Source organism: Choloepus didactylus, chromosome 12, assembly GCF_015220235.1.
Source record: "Choloepus didactylus isolate mChoDid1 chromosome 12, mChoDid1.pri, whole genome shotgun sequence".
Taxonomy (NCBI): Eukaryota; Metazoa; Chordata; class Mammalia; order Pilosa; family Megalonychidae; genus Choloepus; species Choloepus didactylus.
This window is the reverse complement of record NC_051318.1, coordinates 95,340,405-95,361,713: the sequence shown is the minus strand read 5'-3', so window position 1 is coordinate 95,361,713 and position 21,309 is coordinate 95,340,405. Positions and strand designations below refer to the sequence as shown.

The window sequence follows — 21,309 nt, the reverse complement described above, 5'->3', positions numbered from 1 at the left end:
CAGTTTTTTCTTTTGAATCTCCTTCATTGGCATTGTTATTTGATCATAAGAAGGGCCAAATGTCTACTTGTTCAATTTTTCAAATGTATTTTGTCTGAATATAAGCAAGACTATTTAAAGAAATAATACTGGTTTTTTTTTCCTCCTTTCAACTGATACTGAGTAAGAAGATGAATTTGTACAGATTTCTCCCTGCATAATCTCTTGCAATATCCTTAGCACAATTTGTTGGTGATTTTTAAGCTTTTACGTCATGCACTCATAACCTGTCTCTTATGAAAATAAATGAAACCATGATTTCTCCCCACAATGTGGTCATGTAGTTTCCTTTTCATGTTTATTTCATAAATATGACATGGCAAACCTTTAGACTTTGTATTACCTGTATGTTTTATCATGGATCATGCATAATATCTCAGGAGAATAAAATGATTCATAAAAAAATAATAATAATGTAAGATAGTTGCAGATTTTATTGACCTTTCTGTGATCACCCGATGCTGTGGACTTGCATCAGTTATGGTCTGAGCTGCATGAGCCTTAGCACATGCTATTAAGATGCTTACTCAGAACCTAACCCTTAATACTGCCACAAATGCCAGAGTCCCTGCCATGGCCAGAACCAGTCTTTGAGGAATCATATAAACATTTCTAGAGGAATAGAAGAGGGATGCATTTTGCATCCTCCTCCTTTTAATTTATGTCTTTGATGACTTGAAACCACTTTTTGTGGAGCTGAATGATACTGCCTCTTAAACCACAATTAAAGGGATGCATTATGCTGTGATGAGCATATATTTCATTCTCCAATTCATGCCAAATCATATGACAAATTTAGCAAGCTTAAAAATTTACCTGCTTTTTATTTTCACAACATTGTCTCAAATATTTTGTAGAGGTGCTCTCTTAAATCACTGGCATAGTATACCACATAGCTGTTGTTTGAATGTCTTCAAAACATGTTTTAAATAACTTATTTATTTTTGATTGTGGTAAAATATACAAACAAAAAAATTATGAGCAATTCTTTGACATTAGGTAATTGACAATACTGTGTAATTTTCACCACTATCTATTTCCAAACTATTTTCATTCCAAAGCAAAACTCGTACCAAGTTAGCAATAATTCCCCATTCCCTACCTTATCCCCATGCCTAGTAACCACTATTGTGCTTTCTGTATGGATTTGCTTATTCTAAGTAGTTCGTGTAAGGGAAATCATATAATATTTGTCCTTTTGTGTCTGGCTTATTTCACTCAACTGGATGTCTTCAAGGTTCTTCCATGTTATCACATATACCAGCACTTCACTTCTTTTGACAGCTGAATAATTTTCTATAGTATGGATATACCACATTTTGTTTATCCATTCTTCTGTCAGTGGACACTTGGGTTACTTCCACCTTTTAAAGCTATTGTGAATAATGCTTCAATGAACACTGGTGTATAAATATCTGTCCGAGTTTCTGCTTTCAGTTCTTTTGGGTAGATACCTAGCAGTAGAATTGTGAAGTTATGTGGTAATTCTTTGTTTAACTGAGGAACCACCCAACTGTTTTCCACACTGGCTGCACCATTTCACATTCCCACTAACAATGTATGAGGATTCCTGTTGCTCCACGTCCTCATTAACACTTGCTCTTTTCAGTTTTTAATAGTTGCCATCCTAGTGAGTGTGAAGTGGTGTATCATTATAGCTTTAATTGGCATTTCTCTGATGGCTAATAATAAGCATGTTTTCATATAATTACTGGCCATTTGACTATCTTCTTCAAAGAAATGTCTATTCAAATTCTTGGCCTATTTTTAAATCGGGTTGTTTGTCCTTTGTTGTTATGTCGTAGAAGTTCTTTATATATTCTGAATATTACACCTTTATCAGATAAATGGTTTTCAAATTTTTTCTCTCATTCTATATGTTGCCTTTTCAATCAATTTATTGGTAATGTCCTTTGATGCACAAAAGTTTTTAATTTTGATGAAGTTTATTTTATGTATTTTTTCTTTTGTTGCTTGCTTTGGATTTAAAATCTAAAAATCTTTTGCCTGTTATAAGGTCCTGAAGATAATCCCTATGTTTTCTTTTAAGAGTTTTATAATACTAGCACTTATATTTAGGTTTTTGATCCATTGTGAATTAATTTTTGTACATGCTGAGGGGTAAGGGTCCACATTCCTTCTAAAATTTAGCATGTTAACTGACATTCCTGAACCATTGATTTTAGGTAGGCTTGTCAATGCAACCACAAACATTATACTTGGACGACATCGTTATAAGCACTTATTGTGTAATAGGCTTTGTTTTAAGTGCTTTACAAATATTAACTCAATCTGCTTAATATAAAGCCTGTAAAATAGAATAACTGTCATCTCCATTTTTTAAGTTAGTTAAGATACAGAGCGGTTAAATAACATGTAAGGTCACATAGCTAGTGACCACCACATAGCGGTGGTTAGAACTATGTACCCCAGAAAAACATGTTTTTAATCTTAATCTATTCCTGTGGCTGTGAACTAACTCACTGTAAATAGGACCTTTTGATAAGGTTACTTTAAAGTGCGGCCCAACTGAATTCAGATGGGTCTTAATCCTATTACTGTAGTCCTTTATAAGCAGAATGAAATTTAAACACAGAGAAAGAAAGCCATGGGAAGAAGCGAGAAGCCAGTGGAACTCAGAGAAGCTAGAAGAGGGTCACCATGAGCATTGCCACGTGATAGAAAAACCAGTGACCAAGGATTGCCGGCAGCCAGCCCCAGAACACCGCATCTCCTGGAAGAAAGCATCACTCTGATGACACCTTGATTTTATATTTCTCCAAACTTCAAAACCATGAGCCAATAAATTCTATGTGTTTAAGCCAACCCATTACATGGTATTTGTTTTAGCAGCCAGGAAACTAAAACAGCTAGAAACCCATGATTACACTTAGATGATCTGGCTCTGAAGACCATGCTAGTTTTAACCACTACATTATGTTGCTGTGGTTGTTTAGGGTATAAATATATATATACACATTACGATAAAATAGCAACACAATAATAACCAAAATTCATTTGAACATATTTTGATACAAGTGGGGAGTAGTTGTAATTCACACAGTATTGAAAAGGGTAGGCCAGTGTTTTTATCTGCTTAAGTGGCACCACCCAGTGGTAACATCATATATTTATTTTTTAATTTATTTGGCTTGTCAGCTTTGAAATGATATGGTTTTTTAGTTGTTTCTTTTGGGGGGATTTGTATTAATCAAAATTATTAGCATACAATAAAATTTTATTACTATGTTTACATAGCAGTATTCCAAATTTGCAAAATACAAATTTACATAAAATGCAGCCACCCTATATATAAACAAGGTGTAAGGAAGCATAAGTGCTATTATTAAAAATTGTAAAAGGAATGAAGAAGGGAGTGGCCAGTTGAACCTGAAGAGGTTAGAAAAGGCTTCAAAGAGAAGTGGAAGATATGGCTTAAGAAATGCGTAATTGCTTGCCAGGTAGATAGGCACTGAGGAAGGGAATTCCAGTTAGAGGGAACTTTCATGTTCAAAGAACTACAAATATTTTATTATGCAGGAATGAGGGGCAAAATAGGGGAGAGGATGTGGTATACCACCAGAGCTAAGACTGGAGAAGCTGATAGGAACCAGATTCATGGAAAGCATAGTAAGCCATGTTAACAAACTTGGACTTTATCTCATAAGTAATAAAGAATTATTTATGGGTTTTAAGAGGGGATAAAACAATGAGATTTGTTTTTTAGTCATTTTAGCATTAGTGTGAAAAATGTATTGATTGCTGGGGACCAGGAACAACTGGAGCAATTAGGAGGATATTGGAATAGTTCTAGAAGGAGAGCAGTACTACTAAGACAACATCAATGGAAAAGAAGAAAATATGGATTTGAGAGATATTTGGGAGATAAAACTGACCAGACTGCTAACTGGCTGATATGGGAGATGAGGAAGAAAATAGAGTCTAGGGTGACTCTGAAGTTTCTGTGTTGATGGAACCAGGACAGAATCATGGGAATTCAGGAGGTAGAGTGAATACTGAAGGAAAAATAATTCAGTTTCATGTGGATTGAGTATTAAAGGTCTGGAGTTCAGGAGAATGTTCTAGATGAGCCATAATTTTGAGCTTTCCTGAGAGTAAATAAGATCATCTTGGGAGCTCGCTAGAGCAAGAGAGGAGGTCCAAAGAGCAAAACTCCAGGAAAACCAGCATTTAAAGAAAGACAGAAGATAAGAAGCCATGAAGAATACTGAAAAGGTATGATCAGGGGTAGAAGGGTAACCAGAAGCGACTAGTATTGCAGAAGCCAAGGAAGGATAATTAGAAAGTTGTCGAGAATATTAGTTAGGATTTGGCAGATAAGAGTGATCTTACTGACCTTTGTCAGAGCAGTCTCAGTAGAGTAGACTGGACAAAAGCCCGATTGAATGGAGTTGACGTGATTTTGAAGACTTCCATTTCCAGCCATTTGGTAAACTGAATGCTCTGGGGAACCTTCCTCCTATAAAACAAGACCCTCCATAAAACAATTTAAAATTGCACTGCTGTGCCCACAAGAAGTAAGTATCCTAGGGGGTGGAGGAACAGGAAATAATTGCTGAGACAATTGGTTATTATTTAGATTAAAATGAAATCAGATCCTTTCTTTGTACCTTACCCAAAAATTAATTTGTAAAGTCTCAAAGACTTAAATGTAAAAGGATAAACTTAAAAATAATAATAAAGGAGATTGTAACTGTGGAATACAGACAGATTTATTAAGATATATATGTGTGTATATATATGTATACACACACACACAGGCAAAATGCTAACTATCAAAAGATTGGTAAGTTTGACTCTATTACAGTTAGGAACTTCTATACAGCATAAAACATGATAAAATATATTAAAAGACAAATCACAAACTGGGAAGAAGATATTTGCACACATTTAACCTTAAGGAATTAGTATCCAGAATATACAAAGAACTTTTACTAATCTGTAAAAAAAAGACAACCCAATGGAAAAATGGATGAAAAACATGAATTCCAGAATTGTGAAATCAACTGACTATATGAAATCTCCATTTAGATTCTTGGTGGACCGTTCAAATGAAACATACCCATATCTGAATACTTCATCTTCCCAAAGTCTGCTCCATTCACAGCATTCCTCCTCTTAGATGATGGCAGCTTCCTCCTTCCCTGGGACTTTGCTCTATTGGTCATTTCCTTCATGTCCATTTTCAACCTCTCCCTCTGCTCAACCTCTCTGAACTGTTCCTTCTGAAAAAAAACACACACGTGGTATAACCACATACACTACCCATCTCCCCACAAACATAACACACTCCTCTGCCTTGTGATACCATTTGCTACTACTCTTCTTTCAGCTAGGTTTCTCACAGTAAATTAACATTCAGAGTCTTACTTTCTGACCTTCCATTCACTTTTATAATTTTAATATAAATTTTATTTTGCAGAATTTGATACATACAAAGGAAAATCACAGGTCATTAAAACATATTAAAGTGACTACTCTCAAATCAAAATATAGACCAAACCACACTGCTGCATCCATCTGTCTGCTCCTTTCCTAGCCAGTTTCTTTTTCTTTGCCACTCACATCTCTGCTATGCTAAATTTTGAATTTATTGTTATCTTTCTTTTATAAAAAGCTTTTTTAAAAAATCACAAATGTATCTTTAAACATTATATACTATAAAGACTTCTGTACTTGATTTTTATGTAATAAATTTCTAAAATTCATCCATATGGTTTCATATAGCTTTGGTTACCTCACCTCATTTATTCCTTTGTGAAACTGTATTATAATTTGTTTATTGTGTCACTAATTTTCTTCATTTGCCAGAGCTGCTACCACAGATGGCACAAATAGGTTTTGGCTTAACAACAGGAATTTATGGGTTTACAGTGTTGAGGCTAGAAGTCATCCAAAATCAAGATTTTAGCAGGGTTTGCTTTCTTCCTGAGTCTCTAGCTTTGTAGTACTGACTGCTGGCAATTCTTGGGTTCCTTGCCTTGTATCTCTGTCAACATGCCGGTGTCTTCTTTTTTTGCCCTGCTTTTCTGGTTTCCATTGATTTCTGATTTCTCCCTGTGGCCTAGTCCAACATCTGGCATCCGGTTTCTTCTCTTTGTAAGGCCTCCAGTAATATGGATTAAGACTCACTGTCATTTAGTTGGACCACAAACAGTGGGTTTACAATAGGTTCACACCCACAGGAATGTGGATTAAGAACATGGAGTACGTAATTATTCAATAGACCACACTGACTTTTGGGATCTATTCATTCTCTTACCACTCACTCAGTAAACACACATTGACTATCTGAAATGTCCTGATACTGTTCTAGGTACTTAGGATATATTAATAAACAAAAATGAACAAATATCCCTGACCTTGTAGAATTCACATTGGGGGAGGAAAATAATACCATGGTAAATAAGTAAATCATATTATGTATTTGAAAGTGATAAATGCTTTAACAAAAAGAAAACTGAGCAGGTTAAAAAGGATTGTACTAAGGTAGACTGATGAGGAGGAGAGACTGAGAACTGCATTTCTAAATACAGTGATCAATTAAGGCTTCAGTGTAGTGACATTTGAACAAAGACTTGAACAAAGTGTGGGAGCAAGCCATGTGGATATCTGGAGGAAGAGCATTCCACACAGAAGGAGCAACTAGTGCAAAAGCCCTAAGGTAGGAGCATGCTGGGCATGTTTAAGACACAGCAAGAGCACCAGTGTAGCCAGAGCACCATGAGTGAGGTCAGAGGAGCCAGAAAGTCCTGATCTGGTGGAAGAAAACTGCTTTTTCTGAATGTGAACGCAAGGTGAGGTAAGTTTGTAAATGACGCTGAAAGAGTTCAATTTCATGCTAAAAGATGTGGCTGAGGTCAGGTTGGGTAGGACCTTTAAAGAATGGCAAGAGTCTCTAATCATCACTGTAAAAAACAGGATTGACAAGGAAAAGATACCCAAAAGGATTCCTGAGCAATGTGGAGGGCTAAGTTAAGGGTGGAGATACTAATTTATAAGGATAACCAGAGTACCATTGATTTCTACATTTCAGGCCTAAGAGAAGAGAAGGTAATTATCTGGATTGGGTGAAGTTGGGGGTTTTCAGGACAGGAGAGGTAAAAGGAAGGCATGATAGGTAAGGAAGTGAGGCTATGATGACAGAGTTGGATCCAGAGAAAAAGGTGATTATTATAACAAAAAGCAAATCTAGTAGAAGAAAGACAGTTGGAGAAATGAGAGAGATGGCAGCCAGACACTGAAACATGAAAGTTTTAAGATTTCAAAAGATGAGATATTGAATTTCTAAGTGACAGTTTCCAGGATGTGTCTGTGAACATGGGTTGCTAAAAATAGAATGCAACAGAAGAGTTTGAGAAAATTTGGGTTTAGGTATTGGACCTTGAAGTCATTATGCTGATTGGGCAAGAGTTGGGTGGGAGAAAAAACGGTGAATACTGCATCAAAATTCTTAATAAATTAGGACTGAAGGTGACAGAAGTGAGAAAGGGTAGAGGATGATAGTATACTTGTATAGCAGGACAGGAAAAGAAACTTTCAGCATGAAACAGGAATATAATAATTCTAATGGGAAGCAGCTTTTGGGTGTTTGGAGACTACATTATTGTCTCGGGAGAGAATGGGCAGTCTCGGTTCATAGGGGCTGCTGGAAAAGTGTCCCAGGGGAGGGCCAGGTTTCATTTAAAGAAAGCACAAAAACATGTGTTCTGTGAAAAGAATGAGGATACAGAGGGATTTATTTAATGGAAAAAACAGTTCTAGTAAGCAAAATGGAAAGGACTGGGAGGGAGGGCTTCATTTAAAGAAAGTTGGGAAATGGAAACATGACAGTACAAAGATATGAGCAGAAATGAGGAAGGAGGCTTCTGGGCCTTTTTGTTTAGAGGTTGAAGACCAAAGGCATGGTTGGATTTACAGGGTGGCTGAGTATAATTTTACCAGCAGATTCTTTTGAGACCTGAAGAACTCTTTGCTCTTAAGTCTTGTTCTTCAGGACAGCCCTGCTTTTAGGTAGGCACTTAGACATTAACATTTACTGTATCCCACCTGTAAGAATGGTCCTTTAGCATCTTATTGAGACCTACTGCTCCAGCGTATCCTTTGCCAGTTCTTTTCCACCCATTTGGGAGGCAGAGCCCTTGAACATGGTCTACACATATATAGTTTTTAAATACAGCCTTATATAATCCTGATTTTGCCTCTCACTGTATGCACTTGACAAGTTAGTTAACTGCTTTCTACTTCATTTTCCTTACCTATAAATGGTGCCTACTTCAGAGTTATCTGGAGGATTAAGAGACATAATACCTATAAAGCATTCTGAATGGTGTCTGGCACATAGTAAGCAATATATAACTATTAATTTTTAAAACATTGATAATTAACTTATAATAACTATTATTTATTGGTTGCTGCCAGTGTACTCAGTGCTTTATCTAATTTGATTCTCACAACAGTGCTATGAGGTTTATTATATGACCCTTTTTATTGAAGGAAACTGAGACTCAAAAGTAAACTGCCTTGCTAGTAAATATTAAAGTTATTAAATATCTTTAGAGATACCAAACCATTTGCTTTCCATTGTGAAACTTGTTACAAATCACAATCATTATCATTATCCAAATATTGTGTCAGTTATTAATAAATCTTCTCTGTGAACTTACATAGCAGTCAAGTAATGAAAAGAGCTCCAAAAGGTGTTTTACTCTTCTTCCCTTCCTTATCTTGTTACTGAAATTCATCTTTGGTCTCCTTCCTTGTCTTTACTTGAGACCTCTGAGCCTTGGGAAGAAGGTCTGGATGTACATATTCACCTGCTTGTCCTGCCTTTTCCTTTATGCCTCCTGAACCAGATCTCATGGGTATGGGTGAGAATGCCATCCACCGTACATCTGCGTCCAGGTTAAATCTGAAGGGGGTGGGGGGCGGAGGACAGACAGGGAGTAAACCCAGCAATAAAAGTAGTAGCCTTTATTAGCTTGAGAGACAAATGCCAGCCCGGTTGAGGAAAACCTTGATGAGGCATGTGTGCTGTTTCTTTGTATGTTGTGAGCATACCTTAGGGTTGTGTATGGAGAGTGGATCACGTTAAATATTGATATTTCAAACCCAGTATTTTAAATTAACAAATGTTATTTTTAGCCCAAACGTTTAAAATTAAAACGGCTAAATGAATAAAATATGAATGAGAAGATAGTCCCTAGGGTGTTATCCGAGGACCATGAACACAACAAAAATCGTTTTAAATTAAATGTATATTTTGATAAGCTTTTAAATTGATTCATAAAGAAGGTCAGATTCAAGGCAGTGGCAGTAGAAAACATTTACCGTATCAGAAACACTGCAAACAGGAACGTTTCCCTTTTTTTCCTTTCCTTTCCCCGTTTCTCTGCAGGTCACGTGATTCCCATCACGTGACTCGGTCAAAGGATCTTTTCCTCTTACAGCCTTGCAAAAAAAAAAAAAAAAAAACACGGAACCATTCTCCAATTAAAGCTGTTAACGTGTACTTCGCTGTTTCCTTGTTGGATTTTCTGTTCTCTGCTGCTGCTCTAAAAACAAAATGAGTGGTAAGATTTACTGACTGTTTCAAACATTCTGCTTTTATTTTAAAGCATAGAAAGCATTGTATTCATCTAAAATTGTGCCGTGTAGGTTTTTTTAAAATAGATGCCAAATATAATCGCTGTAAAAACATTTTAAATTGTTGCCATTTAGTTATAAAAAGATTAGACTCTATCTGGAGTTGGGCTGATTTTATATTGCACATAGTATTCATTTACAGCACCTTTATTTTACTGGGCTTTTCTTTTTAAACTAAATTCTGAAAATTGGCATCAGAGTCTTTGGAAGCCATTGTGAAAGCTTGCTTAGAAAGAATGTGTAATATTTCAGCCCGTTGCATTTTAAGAAATTAAACTCTTGGACAAATTCATAGTTTCGTTTTTTAGAAAAAGTTTAAATGTGAATATACGATAATAAAGGGGAAATTTTTTTACTTATACTAGATGAAATATATTCTTTAAGTCATTGATGGCACTTTTTAAGGAGTTGAGGTGCGGAGGGGCTTCTAAATTTCTCTTTTGGATAATTGGGGAATAGAATTGTGTTCTCTTCTGCAGGATGTTGTTTTGGATTAGGAAGTATGGCCACAAAAATAATCAACAGCCTTATGATTTTGGAGAGATTGTGCTCAGATGAGCAAATTATTAAGGAGATGTAGCTACTCTTCTGCCAAGTGTACATTTAATGGTATAGTCTATAACTGATTTAGCTTGTTTCTTGGAACACAGTCCCCCTCACTGCATATGAATTTATTAGAGCTCATAGTTAATCTTTGAGTACCTCCTAAATTAAGAAGTATTGTTGGAACTAAGGAGGTAATCAAACATTCGCATCATTAAGTATGCAAAACTTGAGGGTTTCCGCTTCCCTAGACTCAGCAACAGCAACAGAAAGGGTGCTGTAAACATTTTAGTTCTAAATATCAATACTTGTATTTACTATATTTATACATTGGGGGTTTTATGTCTTTAGTGTTGAATGTTACTTCACACCAATAATTTAGAGATTAAACATGGTACCAATGAATTGTCTTTAACAAATCTAAATGTACCATTTCTGCCTCAGCATGTGAAATTTTATGTCCAAGTATGAAATCATTACTTTGTAGGAAAGTGAGTTAATCATTATTCCTGGATTACAGCTAGTAATATATTTACTGTTGGTTTATTTTAGGTTAGGTTTGTTTTCTGTTTTTCAGTATTACACTTAAGTATAACTGAAGAATGAAGTCAAATAGTGGAACTTTGTATCACAAAAGTATAAGCTATTTTAGTGGCTGTCATAGTTGAATACGAATTATAGCTGCATAGTGTTTATGTGTTGATATTTCTAGAAAAAAGGCAACTCAAAGCAGTTATGTAGTTTTACAATTTTAAACATAATCAGCAATAACTTCTTTTTTAATTTATTTACTCTGGCTAAAAAAAAAATTCCTGCTCTAATGACTTGATGTGAGGATTAAATTTGACAATATGTGAAAGAACCCACAGTCCCTGGCACTTAAGATTGAATAAATGTTTATTTCCTTTATTACAATTATAACTGCAATTTTCAGTGAATTTTTTTTGGCCCTCGGCTAAATCTCTCATCAGTAGTAAGACAGCTCTTAAGATTCAGAAAGCTAGTGACAGTTAAATTACTAATAGAAGTAAACTATCATTACTTGAAAACTGGTCTTTCTCTTAAGCCCAGAATATAGAATTCAGAAGGTGAGTTGTTGAATGAGGCCTTTCTTGCCTGGAAGTATAAAGCACACCTCCCTTTCCCTCAATGTTTAGCATTTCCCCTCCTGCACCCCTCATTTTCCTACAGTCTTTCCTCTTTCCTTTCCTATTTCTCACCTCCCTTCTCCTCCGCCTCCCCCCACTTTGTTGTTTTGTCTTTACCCCTCCCCCTTCCCCAGAAAAAGGAGAGTGGCTGTAATCTGGACTTTTTGTAACCTCTCTACTCTTCATTTTTTTGGAAGTTTGCTTAGTGTTACAAGTGAGATATGTTTGTTTTCTACCCTACAATTAAGCTTTTCCTCATTCATTTCTTTATATAGAAAAGGAGATTTATTGTATGTACTCCTCAGATTAAAATTCTGCATATAAAAGGAACCTTCTCCCACTGTTCTTTATCAAATTCTTATGGTATACACATTATTTCAATAAGTAAGCCTCTTTGAGAAGGTTTCATGTCCGGTGATTAAAAAGCAGTGGGCGAGGGGACAGTGCAGTCTAAAGTTACAGGAAAAAAGGATCTGAAGGTAAGGTACATTTTTAAGAAGTTATATAAAGCAAGTAAGATTTTGATTTCTGGAAGGAATAAAACACACCTTCCCAGAGTTTCTTAGAAAGTATAATGTTATAAAATGAAAGGAAGTATAGAATAAGATGAGCTGAATTTTCTTGTTTTTTTTTATTTTTTAGTTTTATTTTTTAAGTTTTTTTGTTTGTTTTAGGGTTTTTTGTTTGGTTGGTTGGGTTTTTTTTTAAGAACTTTTCACTGTAAGAAGGAAACTATTTCTTTTAGGTAAATATGCCTGTATAGCATTTCTCTAACTTTGTTATCAAGCTCCCATAGACATGACTTCCACAATACACAAGTCTTTTGACCCTAACTACGCAAGTTCCAAATTTCTAACTATTTTTCCTCTTCTTTCCTGAATCATCCTATTGCCTTTTAAAGTTTTACCTTTTGTATCTTTCACTGATATTATATGCAGTTTACTTTTCCTCTAGGTCAGTGTTTCTAAACTTGCAGAATCATAATCATCATGTGGGATGTTTGTAAAGTAAAATATACTGATTTAGACCCAATGGTAAACATATCGAATAAGAATCTCTAGGAAACCCTGGAAATTTATATGTTTCAAAAGCTCCTCAGGTGATGGTAATAATCACCAGGCAAGTTTGCGAAATGCTCCTTTTGGTGAAGGGTAATCCATGCACAGTTTTATAGCAGGTGAATAATCTGAATTTCTTTTCATAGTAATACAGCAATGATTATCTTGAGTGTTTAGTTTAGATGAACTATTCAAGGTGTAATTCAAATTGTTTTCAACTCAAGCTTGCTAAGGAATCATGGATTAATTAATACATCATTTCTGTATTCCGTTCAGGTCCTGCTCAGGTTCCAATGATGTCCCCAAATGGTTCTGTACCTCCTATTTATGTGCCTCCTGGATATGCCCCACAGGTATGTTTTTATGTTATTTTCCTTTTTATATCTATAATAGTGTTAGTAGGTCTATTTAACTTTAATTCTAATGAAAAAATACCATTTACGTGCTTCTAGATTACCAAAGATATGCCAGTTTAGTATTTAGTATATTTAGTAAATATATTTATTTCAAGTATTTTAGAACATTTGGAAAGAAGGAAAAAAATTATATTGGCAGCACTCATCCATTGGCCTCGTCTTTGAGTATTGAGTTATAAAAGGGAGTTCATTCTAGAGTTTTATCTCCCTGAAAATGTGAATAGTGTAAGTAATATCTTAAACTGTAAAGGTGCCTACACTAACATTTTTAAAATTAGTCATTGCTTGGAAATAATCCATGACAGTGCATTTAACCTTATTCATCCAGTGGCACAGAAACTGCTGATGATTGTATGGCAACTTGATGAAGTATAAGAGAATTTATACTTGCAACCTTAAGGGCTGAAGGGATCAAAATCAGTTCACACCTGTTGGGAAACTCTGACTTAAAGACTAAAGTTTGGCTTAACTTACTTGAACAATCAAACTGAAGTAAACTGTAAGATCTACAGGTGTTCAATGTCTTCCACTACCGAGATTCTTTGTAGTCTGCACTCATTGCCTCAAATCCTTTTTGGAAATAGCCAGTTTCTTTTCCTGCCACCTGATTTACACTTGCAGTTTTCCTTGGGCCCTCTTTTACTTCCTCCCTGCTTATGCTGGAATATTAGTGAGATAATGTGATGGTTTCTCTGCCTACTGTATGAAGCCCACCACGCTGTGAAGAATGGCAAAAGGAGAACTTGCTGGTGGGTAGGATGGAAGTAGTATGAGATTTAGAGTCAAAAGCTGGATTCAAATCTTATTTCAAACTCTTGCTGACTGCATGGCCTTGGGCAAGTCAACTTCCTTGAGTGTCCTCAATATGAAACAATATATATGAGATAATATATTTGAAAATACTTAGCAAAATACTTGCTATCTCCACTTTTAACACAATTCCTTGATTTATTGTAGTCCGTATTCTGCCCATACTACCCTACTAAAACTGCTGTCTGCTATGTTCCAAATCCAAAGACCTTTTGTCTAGCTTCATCTATCCTCCTTGATCTCTAAACATTTGACACCATTGATCTGATACCCCAGGATTTCCTTGACATATTGCTATCCTGATTGTTTCTTCTGGTTGCTTCTTCACAGACCTTTCTTCACCTACATAAAGACCATACCTAGGTTCTTTTCTCTCTGGTATAATTCAGTTCAACAAACATTTATTGAAGGGCACTGTGTAACAAGTTCTCCCTTGGGTGCTAGTGATACAAGGACAATTAAGACAAATTTTTTCAATGCTATAGTAGGGTAACCTGCTATTCTCTCAGTTTACAATTCCTTTCCTTTTATTTTTATGGCAACCGCCTACTCTTCTCATTTCACTCAATCATGACCTTCTAGAAGTAGCTTTCCCTGAGCCTTTCCATGTGCTTCTCCCTCAGGCTCTCCCAGCACCTTAAATATATCATTTTAATATATTTATAACACTGCATAATTAATTTTCTTTCCTGAGAAGATTATGACTTCTTAGGTTTCTGTATTCAACAATGTCTAGCAAATAGACATATACCAAGTGCTGGTATATGTCAGGTACTCTTCTAGGTGCTTTGGATCTATCCATGACTAAAATAAACAAAGATCCCTGTCCTTGGGGAGTCTACATTCTGGTGGGGAGAAGCAAACAGTAGGCATAATAAATGTGTTAGGTGCTGAATGATATTGAGGAAAAACAGAAAGTAGAGCTGGTTTCGTTTTAAAACAGGGTAGTCAGGGTAGGCTTCATTGAAAAGATGACATTTGAGTGAAGTTTTGAAGGACAGGTGGGAGTTAGCCATGCACATATTTGGGGAAAAAGGGTTCTGGGACCAGAAACAGCCAACGCAGATGACCTAAGATGAGAGCATGCCTGGGCAAGCAAGGAGGCCTGTGTGGCTGGACCGAGTATACCAAACAGAGTACTAGTAGAGAATGAGGTCAGAGAGATAGTGGTCCCTGTCATCTATCAGGAACTCCATGAATATTTGTAAATCAATCAAATAATAGCATCTAAGTTGACATTCTATATATGTAGACCAACAGTCACTAAAATAATCTTGGCACTACTTCTCATTTTTGTGCTTCTGAAGAGCCTTTAGTTGGTTCTTTTTGTTCTTTGAAGAAAGTCGAGATTTATTAACCTTAAGGCCTACTCAGTTCTGTCCTAGTTTGCCTTTGCACCCTTTTCTTGATACTTCCAGTCACGTGCCATTTTTGCAGCCAAACATGACTTCTCACATGCTGACTTGGTGTTTTCTTTTCTCTGTGGTTTTGTCAGTGGTGTTATCTCTACCTGAAATACATTCCCCCATCTTAGCCTTTTGAAATTCTACCATTCTGAGGCCCTAGATTGAGTTATTTGTACCATTTCTTGGTGGTGTACTAGTATTATAATTGTATGTATGTATAAATTTTTTCCCTACAGATTTTAAGTTCTTTGAGAATAGGAATTGCCTTTACATTATTTTTGTGTACTTGTGTTAATTAACAGTCTTGTCCCATAAATAGTAGTCAAATAAATGAATCAACTTTAACAGCAATTTTACTGGAAGGATTAAGTGAGGTTAGTGGGCTGCTGCCATCAATCTTAGTTCACAATCAAGATTATCTCCAGGAAACACATCATTTGCAAGCATATGGGGCAATAAAGAGACAGAAATTAGTCTCATCATTATCAAAATAATTTAAGTACCCACTATGCAAGACTTTATTCTAGTTTTTTCACATCACTGTCAAAACCACCCCACCCGAACACACAATTTCTGATTATTAGAAAATACTTATCGTTAAGAGCCAAGTTCTCGACACAGTTAAGTACTTGATAATTGTCTAGGAACTTGACACATAAGCAAACACTGTTTGCAAATCTGGAAGCTGGAAGTTGAGCCAAGTATTAAGATACGTAATGGCCATGATAAGGGCAGGTGGTGTTTAGCTCAGCAGGAACCAAGTAGCACACACACACGTTAAACCCACAGATAGCTACCATCCATAGTCTTCTTTTAGGTTTTATGCGCTGATCTCATCTTGTAGCAACACGTTGTTCATTTCCATCCCTATTTATTTGTATCTGTTGTTTAAGGCCACTGTTCCCAGAAGGGTCAAGTGATGTTTTTGCTATATCATCATGTTTCTGATAAGTCAGTACATGCTAATAGGATTCAGCAAATTTACATGTCCTAGAAAGGTTGGTCAGGCAAGCAAGGACTACAAAAATAAAAATCCAGTGTTGTGGCTGCATAGATCCATTACTGAGGAAATAATACTGCTACATAACTAGGAGCATATTCAGACAGAAAAATGAAAAGTCCAAAAGGTGAAGTGGATACATAGATCATAATTTTTAAGGTTAAGATCAAGATTTAATGAAAGTACTTACAGGAGAAACACATGAAGAAAACATGATTTACTCAGGGATATATCAACCTTCAAATTTGTGATGTTGGTACCAATTTCATGTCCTGATTAAGTAGCAAAGCACTTCAAATGTGAACTCATCATCATACATATCTATTTTAACTTCATTTTTGAGAATAACATTAAGCAACTTCAAGAGTAATTGGTTCTGTTTTCTTGTTTGAAATTTGCGAAGTTCATACCTACTATTAAAATTGCCTGTTGCATTATACTCCCTTTGCCTTCCTAATCAAGAGTATTGTAGAATTGTTAATTTCACAATTTTTGTACTTTATTGCTCTGCTACTTTAGCATTCTATTCAATAGTAATGGGGATGTGAATTATTTTATTCTGTGGATCTTAAGTTTTGAAGAAAAAGTTGATAAATAGGTATAGAATGTCCCTGTCACCAGAAGGGTAAATGGAGAAAATAGACTTAATTTTTCGGTTATATACATAACTTTTATTATTGTATCAGAAAGATGGATCATCACTTAAAAACATCATTATTTTTTAAAAAGTCATTTACTAACTGAGCTGAAGCTAATTAAAATCATATGCAAATAGAATAAAATTATCTGCCAGAAGCTTAAATATAAAGAAGGAATATTAATTTTGTGCACAACCAATCGAAAATACATTTAATGATAAAGAACACTTTTTTAATCACTAAAATTTTTTAAATCCTGGTTGTTGTAGAAACCTTGGAAAGTATAGAAAAGGGTAGGAAAAATAATTTGCATTGAATATTACAACCCAGAGATACTCTCTGTGAACATTTAGCATATTTCCTTTAGCCTTTTTTCTAATTACAAAATTACAAACATTCTGTATATTTATGGAATTTAATATTACTACTTCCCTGTAAAGTTAAATATATTTCAAAAATACATGTTTTAAAGGCTATATAATATTCTTTTCCATCAGTAGATCTCAATTTATTTCATTATTCTCATTTTGTGATTGTTTAGGCTTGTTGCAATTTTTCTTTCGCAATTGTAAGTGTACATTGAATATCTGCACAAATCTTGCTATTTCTTTAGGATAAACTTCTGGAAATGGAAATGCTCACTTCACCCAACATTGATTATTAGAGTATAGATTACTCTCTATTTCTTCTATACATCTTTTCTTTTTTACTTTTTTATTAGGAAATTTTCAAACTTGTTCACTAGTAGAATGAGTAATGTAATTAACTCCCATGTACCCATAATCCAGCTTCAAAAATTATAAACGTGTTGGCAGTCTTGTTTTATCACACACCCTCACCTTTTCTTTTAATTGCTGGAATATTTTTAAACAATTCCCAAATATCATCATCACTTCATTTATAATTAATGCCTTTTCTTTACATCTACTTACTACACTTAACCAGCAACCTCAACTGTTGCTTACCAGATTAAAAAAATACAAAAAAGCCTCAGAGCAAGCTATTGAAAAGATAATAATACATGGTCCATATACCAAAGTTATTCATTTTACTCTCATAGATAAGCACTGTAGCCATTTTGGGAACCTGCTCCTTCTTATTTTAGACATAACCTTATTGAACTTTATTATTTCAGTTTTAACAAATAAAAAGAAAAGGTAGATTGTGAGAGATTGACATTATATAAAGACAAATATATTTCAACTAAACTAAGGTATCAAATGAGGAACAAACAAACAAAAACAAACTGCAAATGTGGACAGGGAAAGAAATGATGACAGGAATAGAAGAAACTTAATTCACTGGCAAATAATATTAACTTAATAGTCCTTAAGAGTATCAGTTGTAGTGCAGGACAGAGTAACAGTTGATATATTAGTGATTAAGCTAATGATTTGTCAAGAAAAAAGTGTAGACTACTGGAATGGGATCCTGAAAGGCAACATCAAAAGTTTCCTCTGTCTCCCTTACTTGTAATGGTTCCCCTAACTGTTCATTATGGAATGTGGGTTGTTATGATGATGAGAGGTTGCCTAACGGAGAGAATTATAGATCTCAATGTAGGGGAAAGGCCTGTATTAACTTCAGGACAAGTTTTAGATTACTCCTTTGAGCTTGGCCTGATATTTCATTTTCCTTTTATGTTCAGCATGCAGCAGAGGTTAGTAGATTTTTCAAAGGTTCTGCAAACCAGTCTAATTTCAAAGGAGGGGGGACTGGAAGGTAACAGGACTTAGAAATTTGAGGATAAAGAGGTGTAGTCAGAGTAATAGAAACAGAACTTCAGTAAAAGAAGGTTGTATTACTTACTGACATTTTATATATGTGCGTGGTTTTATATATAGGATATTTGTTGAACAAATGGTCAGAAATATATGTATTATTGTGTAAGAACTTGAAGTTGTAGTAGTAGTTCTGGGTTCAGGGTGAAAACATGAAATATAGGTTGCAAAAAGTAGCGGGGAGGCAAAGGTTGTAGGAATTGAGGAAGTCACAGAATCGTAATAACTTGGTGTTGAGGGGGAAAAGAAATGTAGCATTCTAGTAGAACTAATAGAATACATATATTTCTGACCATGTAATTCATTTTTGAGCATTTGCCCATGTGCTAGGTATTGTTCCAGCTATTGAGGATAATAAAACAGATTTGTTGTGGAATTTATATTCTGGTGGGGAAGACACAAGCACAGTATAAAATGTCAGATGGTAAACACAGCCTCCTTTCTCTGCAGCCCCTCTTAATTATGTCTATGTTCAATAAAGAAAAGAAAACAGGGCTTTCCCTAGTAAGAAATTGGTTGGCATAAGTGGTTAGGTTGTCAGACTATGCTGATAGCCCCATTTAATTATATTTCATTGTCTTCTCTCTGTTTTAATTTTTATCAGCATAGACTAATTTAATTATATTTTATTTTTGTATTTTAAATGTTCTTTCTCAGCAGAAAAGTGGTTTCAATTTCATAAATAATTTAGGCACTTCTTTTTTTAACCAAATAAGATCTCAATTATTTTGTGAAACAAGACACTGGAAGACAGGTACCTGTGGATTCTATACCCACAAAGTAGATAAGAGCATGGAATCTGTAGCCAGATTGCCTGAGTTCAAACACTAGCTCCTCCACTTACTATACATCTGTGACCTTGGGCAAGCTACTTAACATCTCTAAATCTCAGTTTCCCCATATGAACAATGGAGAGAATAATAGGACCTATTTGTAGCATCGTTTCAAGGATTAAATTAGTTAATATGTCCCGTGAGAAACTTACAGTTGAGTTATAGAGTAAGACATATGCATCTGAAATGGATATTGCAAGGTTGTAAATACCAAACAAGTGATTCAGAATAAATACAATACAAAATTTGAGGAGGGAGAGATCACTGAGACTGTGGTAACCAGGAAAAGATTCATGGAGGAGCAAACAGAAGAAACCTTCCACAGACTTCTAGCCCCACATCTCTACCAGTATCTGCAGCGATATGCTCTTGGTTTTCATCTGTACCCACGTACTCTGCCTCCTCATCTGTAACAGAGACAGACTTTCTGGTTCCTATCTAGACCCAGTGCCTCCATTGGGGTACTACATCCCATCCCCATTTGCTTACTCAGGGACATCACTAGCATTTTTCCTCTCTTTCTCTTCCACATCATCAATTTCTTGCTCTCTATTGGGTCATTCTTATTAGTGTATCAGCATGTTATAATTGCTGTCACCAAAAACCAAAAACCAGAGAAAAAAAAAACTTTCTTAACTCAACTTCCTACCAGCAACCATCCTATTTCTCTATTCCCTTTGCAGCATAACTTCCCAAAGTTGTGCCCTCTGTTTGTTCTCCAATTCTTCTCCCCATTTTCTTTCTTGAACCTACTCTAATCAGGCTTTTCCCCTTATGATTACACCAGAATTGCTCTTGTCAAGGTCATAAAGACTTCCACATTGGTAAATCTGGTGGCCAATTCTTAGTCTTCATGTTACTTGACCTGTCTGCAGCACTTGACAAAGTGGATCTTTCCTCCTTCCAGGTACCACACTGGTAGTTTCCTTATTTTCCTCCAACTGCAGACTAGATCAGACAGCCTACTCAGCATTTCTACTTAAATGTCTAACAGGCTTCTACTTGCACATCCATAACTGAAACTCCAGGCTTCTGTGTTACAGTTGATGAGCCATCATCTTTAACTTTGTTTTCACATTTTGCACATGCAGTCATCACCTAATCTTGTTCTACCTTTAAATATGTTCAGAATGTAGACTTCTCATCACCTTCAGTGCTACCACCTGGGTGTAAGCCACCATCATCTCACTAGAATGCTCATTAGTTTCCTTAAATGGTTTCCCTACGTTTGTCCTTAACCTCCCTACAGCCTATTTGCAACTCACCAGCCAGAGTGATTGTATCAGGATTTCTCAGCCTCAGCATTGTAGATATTTTGGGCCAAGTAAATTTTTGTTATAGGGGGGTTGTCTTGTGAATTGTAGGATGCTTACCAGCATTCTTGGCCAGCAGCATCCCCCCAGTTGTGATAACAAAAAATGTCTAGACATTGTCAGATGTCCCCTAGGGAAGCAAAATTGCCCGTTTGGTAACCACTGGATTATATTATTCCTCTGCTCAAAACTCTGGGTGGTTCCCCATCTCTCGGTAAACGCTGAATTTGAAGTCTTTAATAGCCTATACAGCTCTACGAGACCTGACTACTACCACCTCCTGTTGTCACTGACACCTCATCTGCTTCTGCCTTCCCTCCTCTTTTGCCCTAATCCAGTTATGCTGGCTTCTTTCCAGTCCTTAGGCACACTCAGCCCTAATTCTGCCTTAGGGGCTTTGTTCTGTTAGTTCCTTTTGCCTGGAACAATCTTCCAGATTTCTGCATGGCTAATTCCATCATTTCAAGTCTTTGCTTAAATTTCATAATTTGAAATAATAAGTCCTACCCGCATCACCAATTTTATCTCCCTCCCACAGTACTTCTACCTGTTTTTTTTTTTTTCCCATAGAATTTTTCACCTTGCAACACGCTGAATAATTTACTTATGTTGTTTATTGTTTGTCTGCCTCTGTTGGTATGTGTCCCCTGCAATGGTA

The 21,309-nt window shown here is 35.7% G+C and overlaps 1 protein-coding gene and 1 long non-coding RNA gene across 4 annotated transcripts in view; one reads left to right on the top strand and one right to left on the bottom strand.

Annotated features, from left to right (window-relative positions):
* Nucleotides 1-21,309, top strand: part of FNDC3A (fibronectin type III domain containing 3A) — a 233,679-nt gene that overhangs the window by 152,827 nt on the left and 59,543 nt on the right. For 2 of the 3 annotated variants that reach the window (XM_037799659.1, XM_037799660.1), the window contains exon 4: nucleotides 12,731-12,807. In XM_037799659.1, coding sequence (XP_037655587.1) covers nucleotides 12,731-12,807 — 77 coding nt within the window. Of the gene's footprint in view, nucleotides 1-9,504; nucleotides 9,633-12,730; nucleotides 12,808-21,309 lie in introns of those variants that run through there. The other variant, XM_037799661.1, reaches the window with a different exon arrangement.
* On the bottom strand, nucleotides 5,028-9,438 carry LOC119506664. The gene is made up of 3 exons (XR_005211050.1): nucleotides 9,391-9,438; nucleotides 8,727-8,971; nucleotides 5,028-5,285 (listed from the first exon to the last, which is right to left on the bottom strand). It is a non-coding gene; the product is annotated as an uncharacterized LOC119506664 (long non-coding RNA).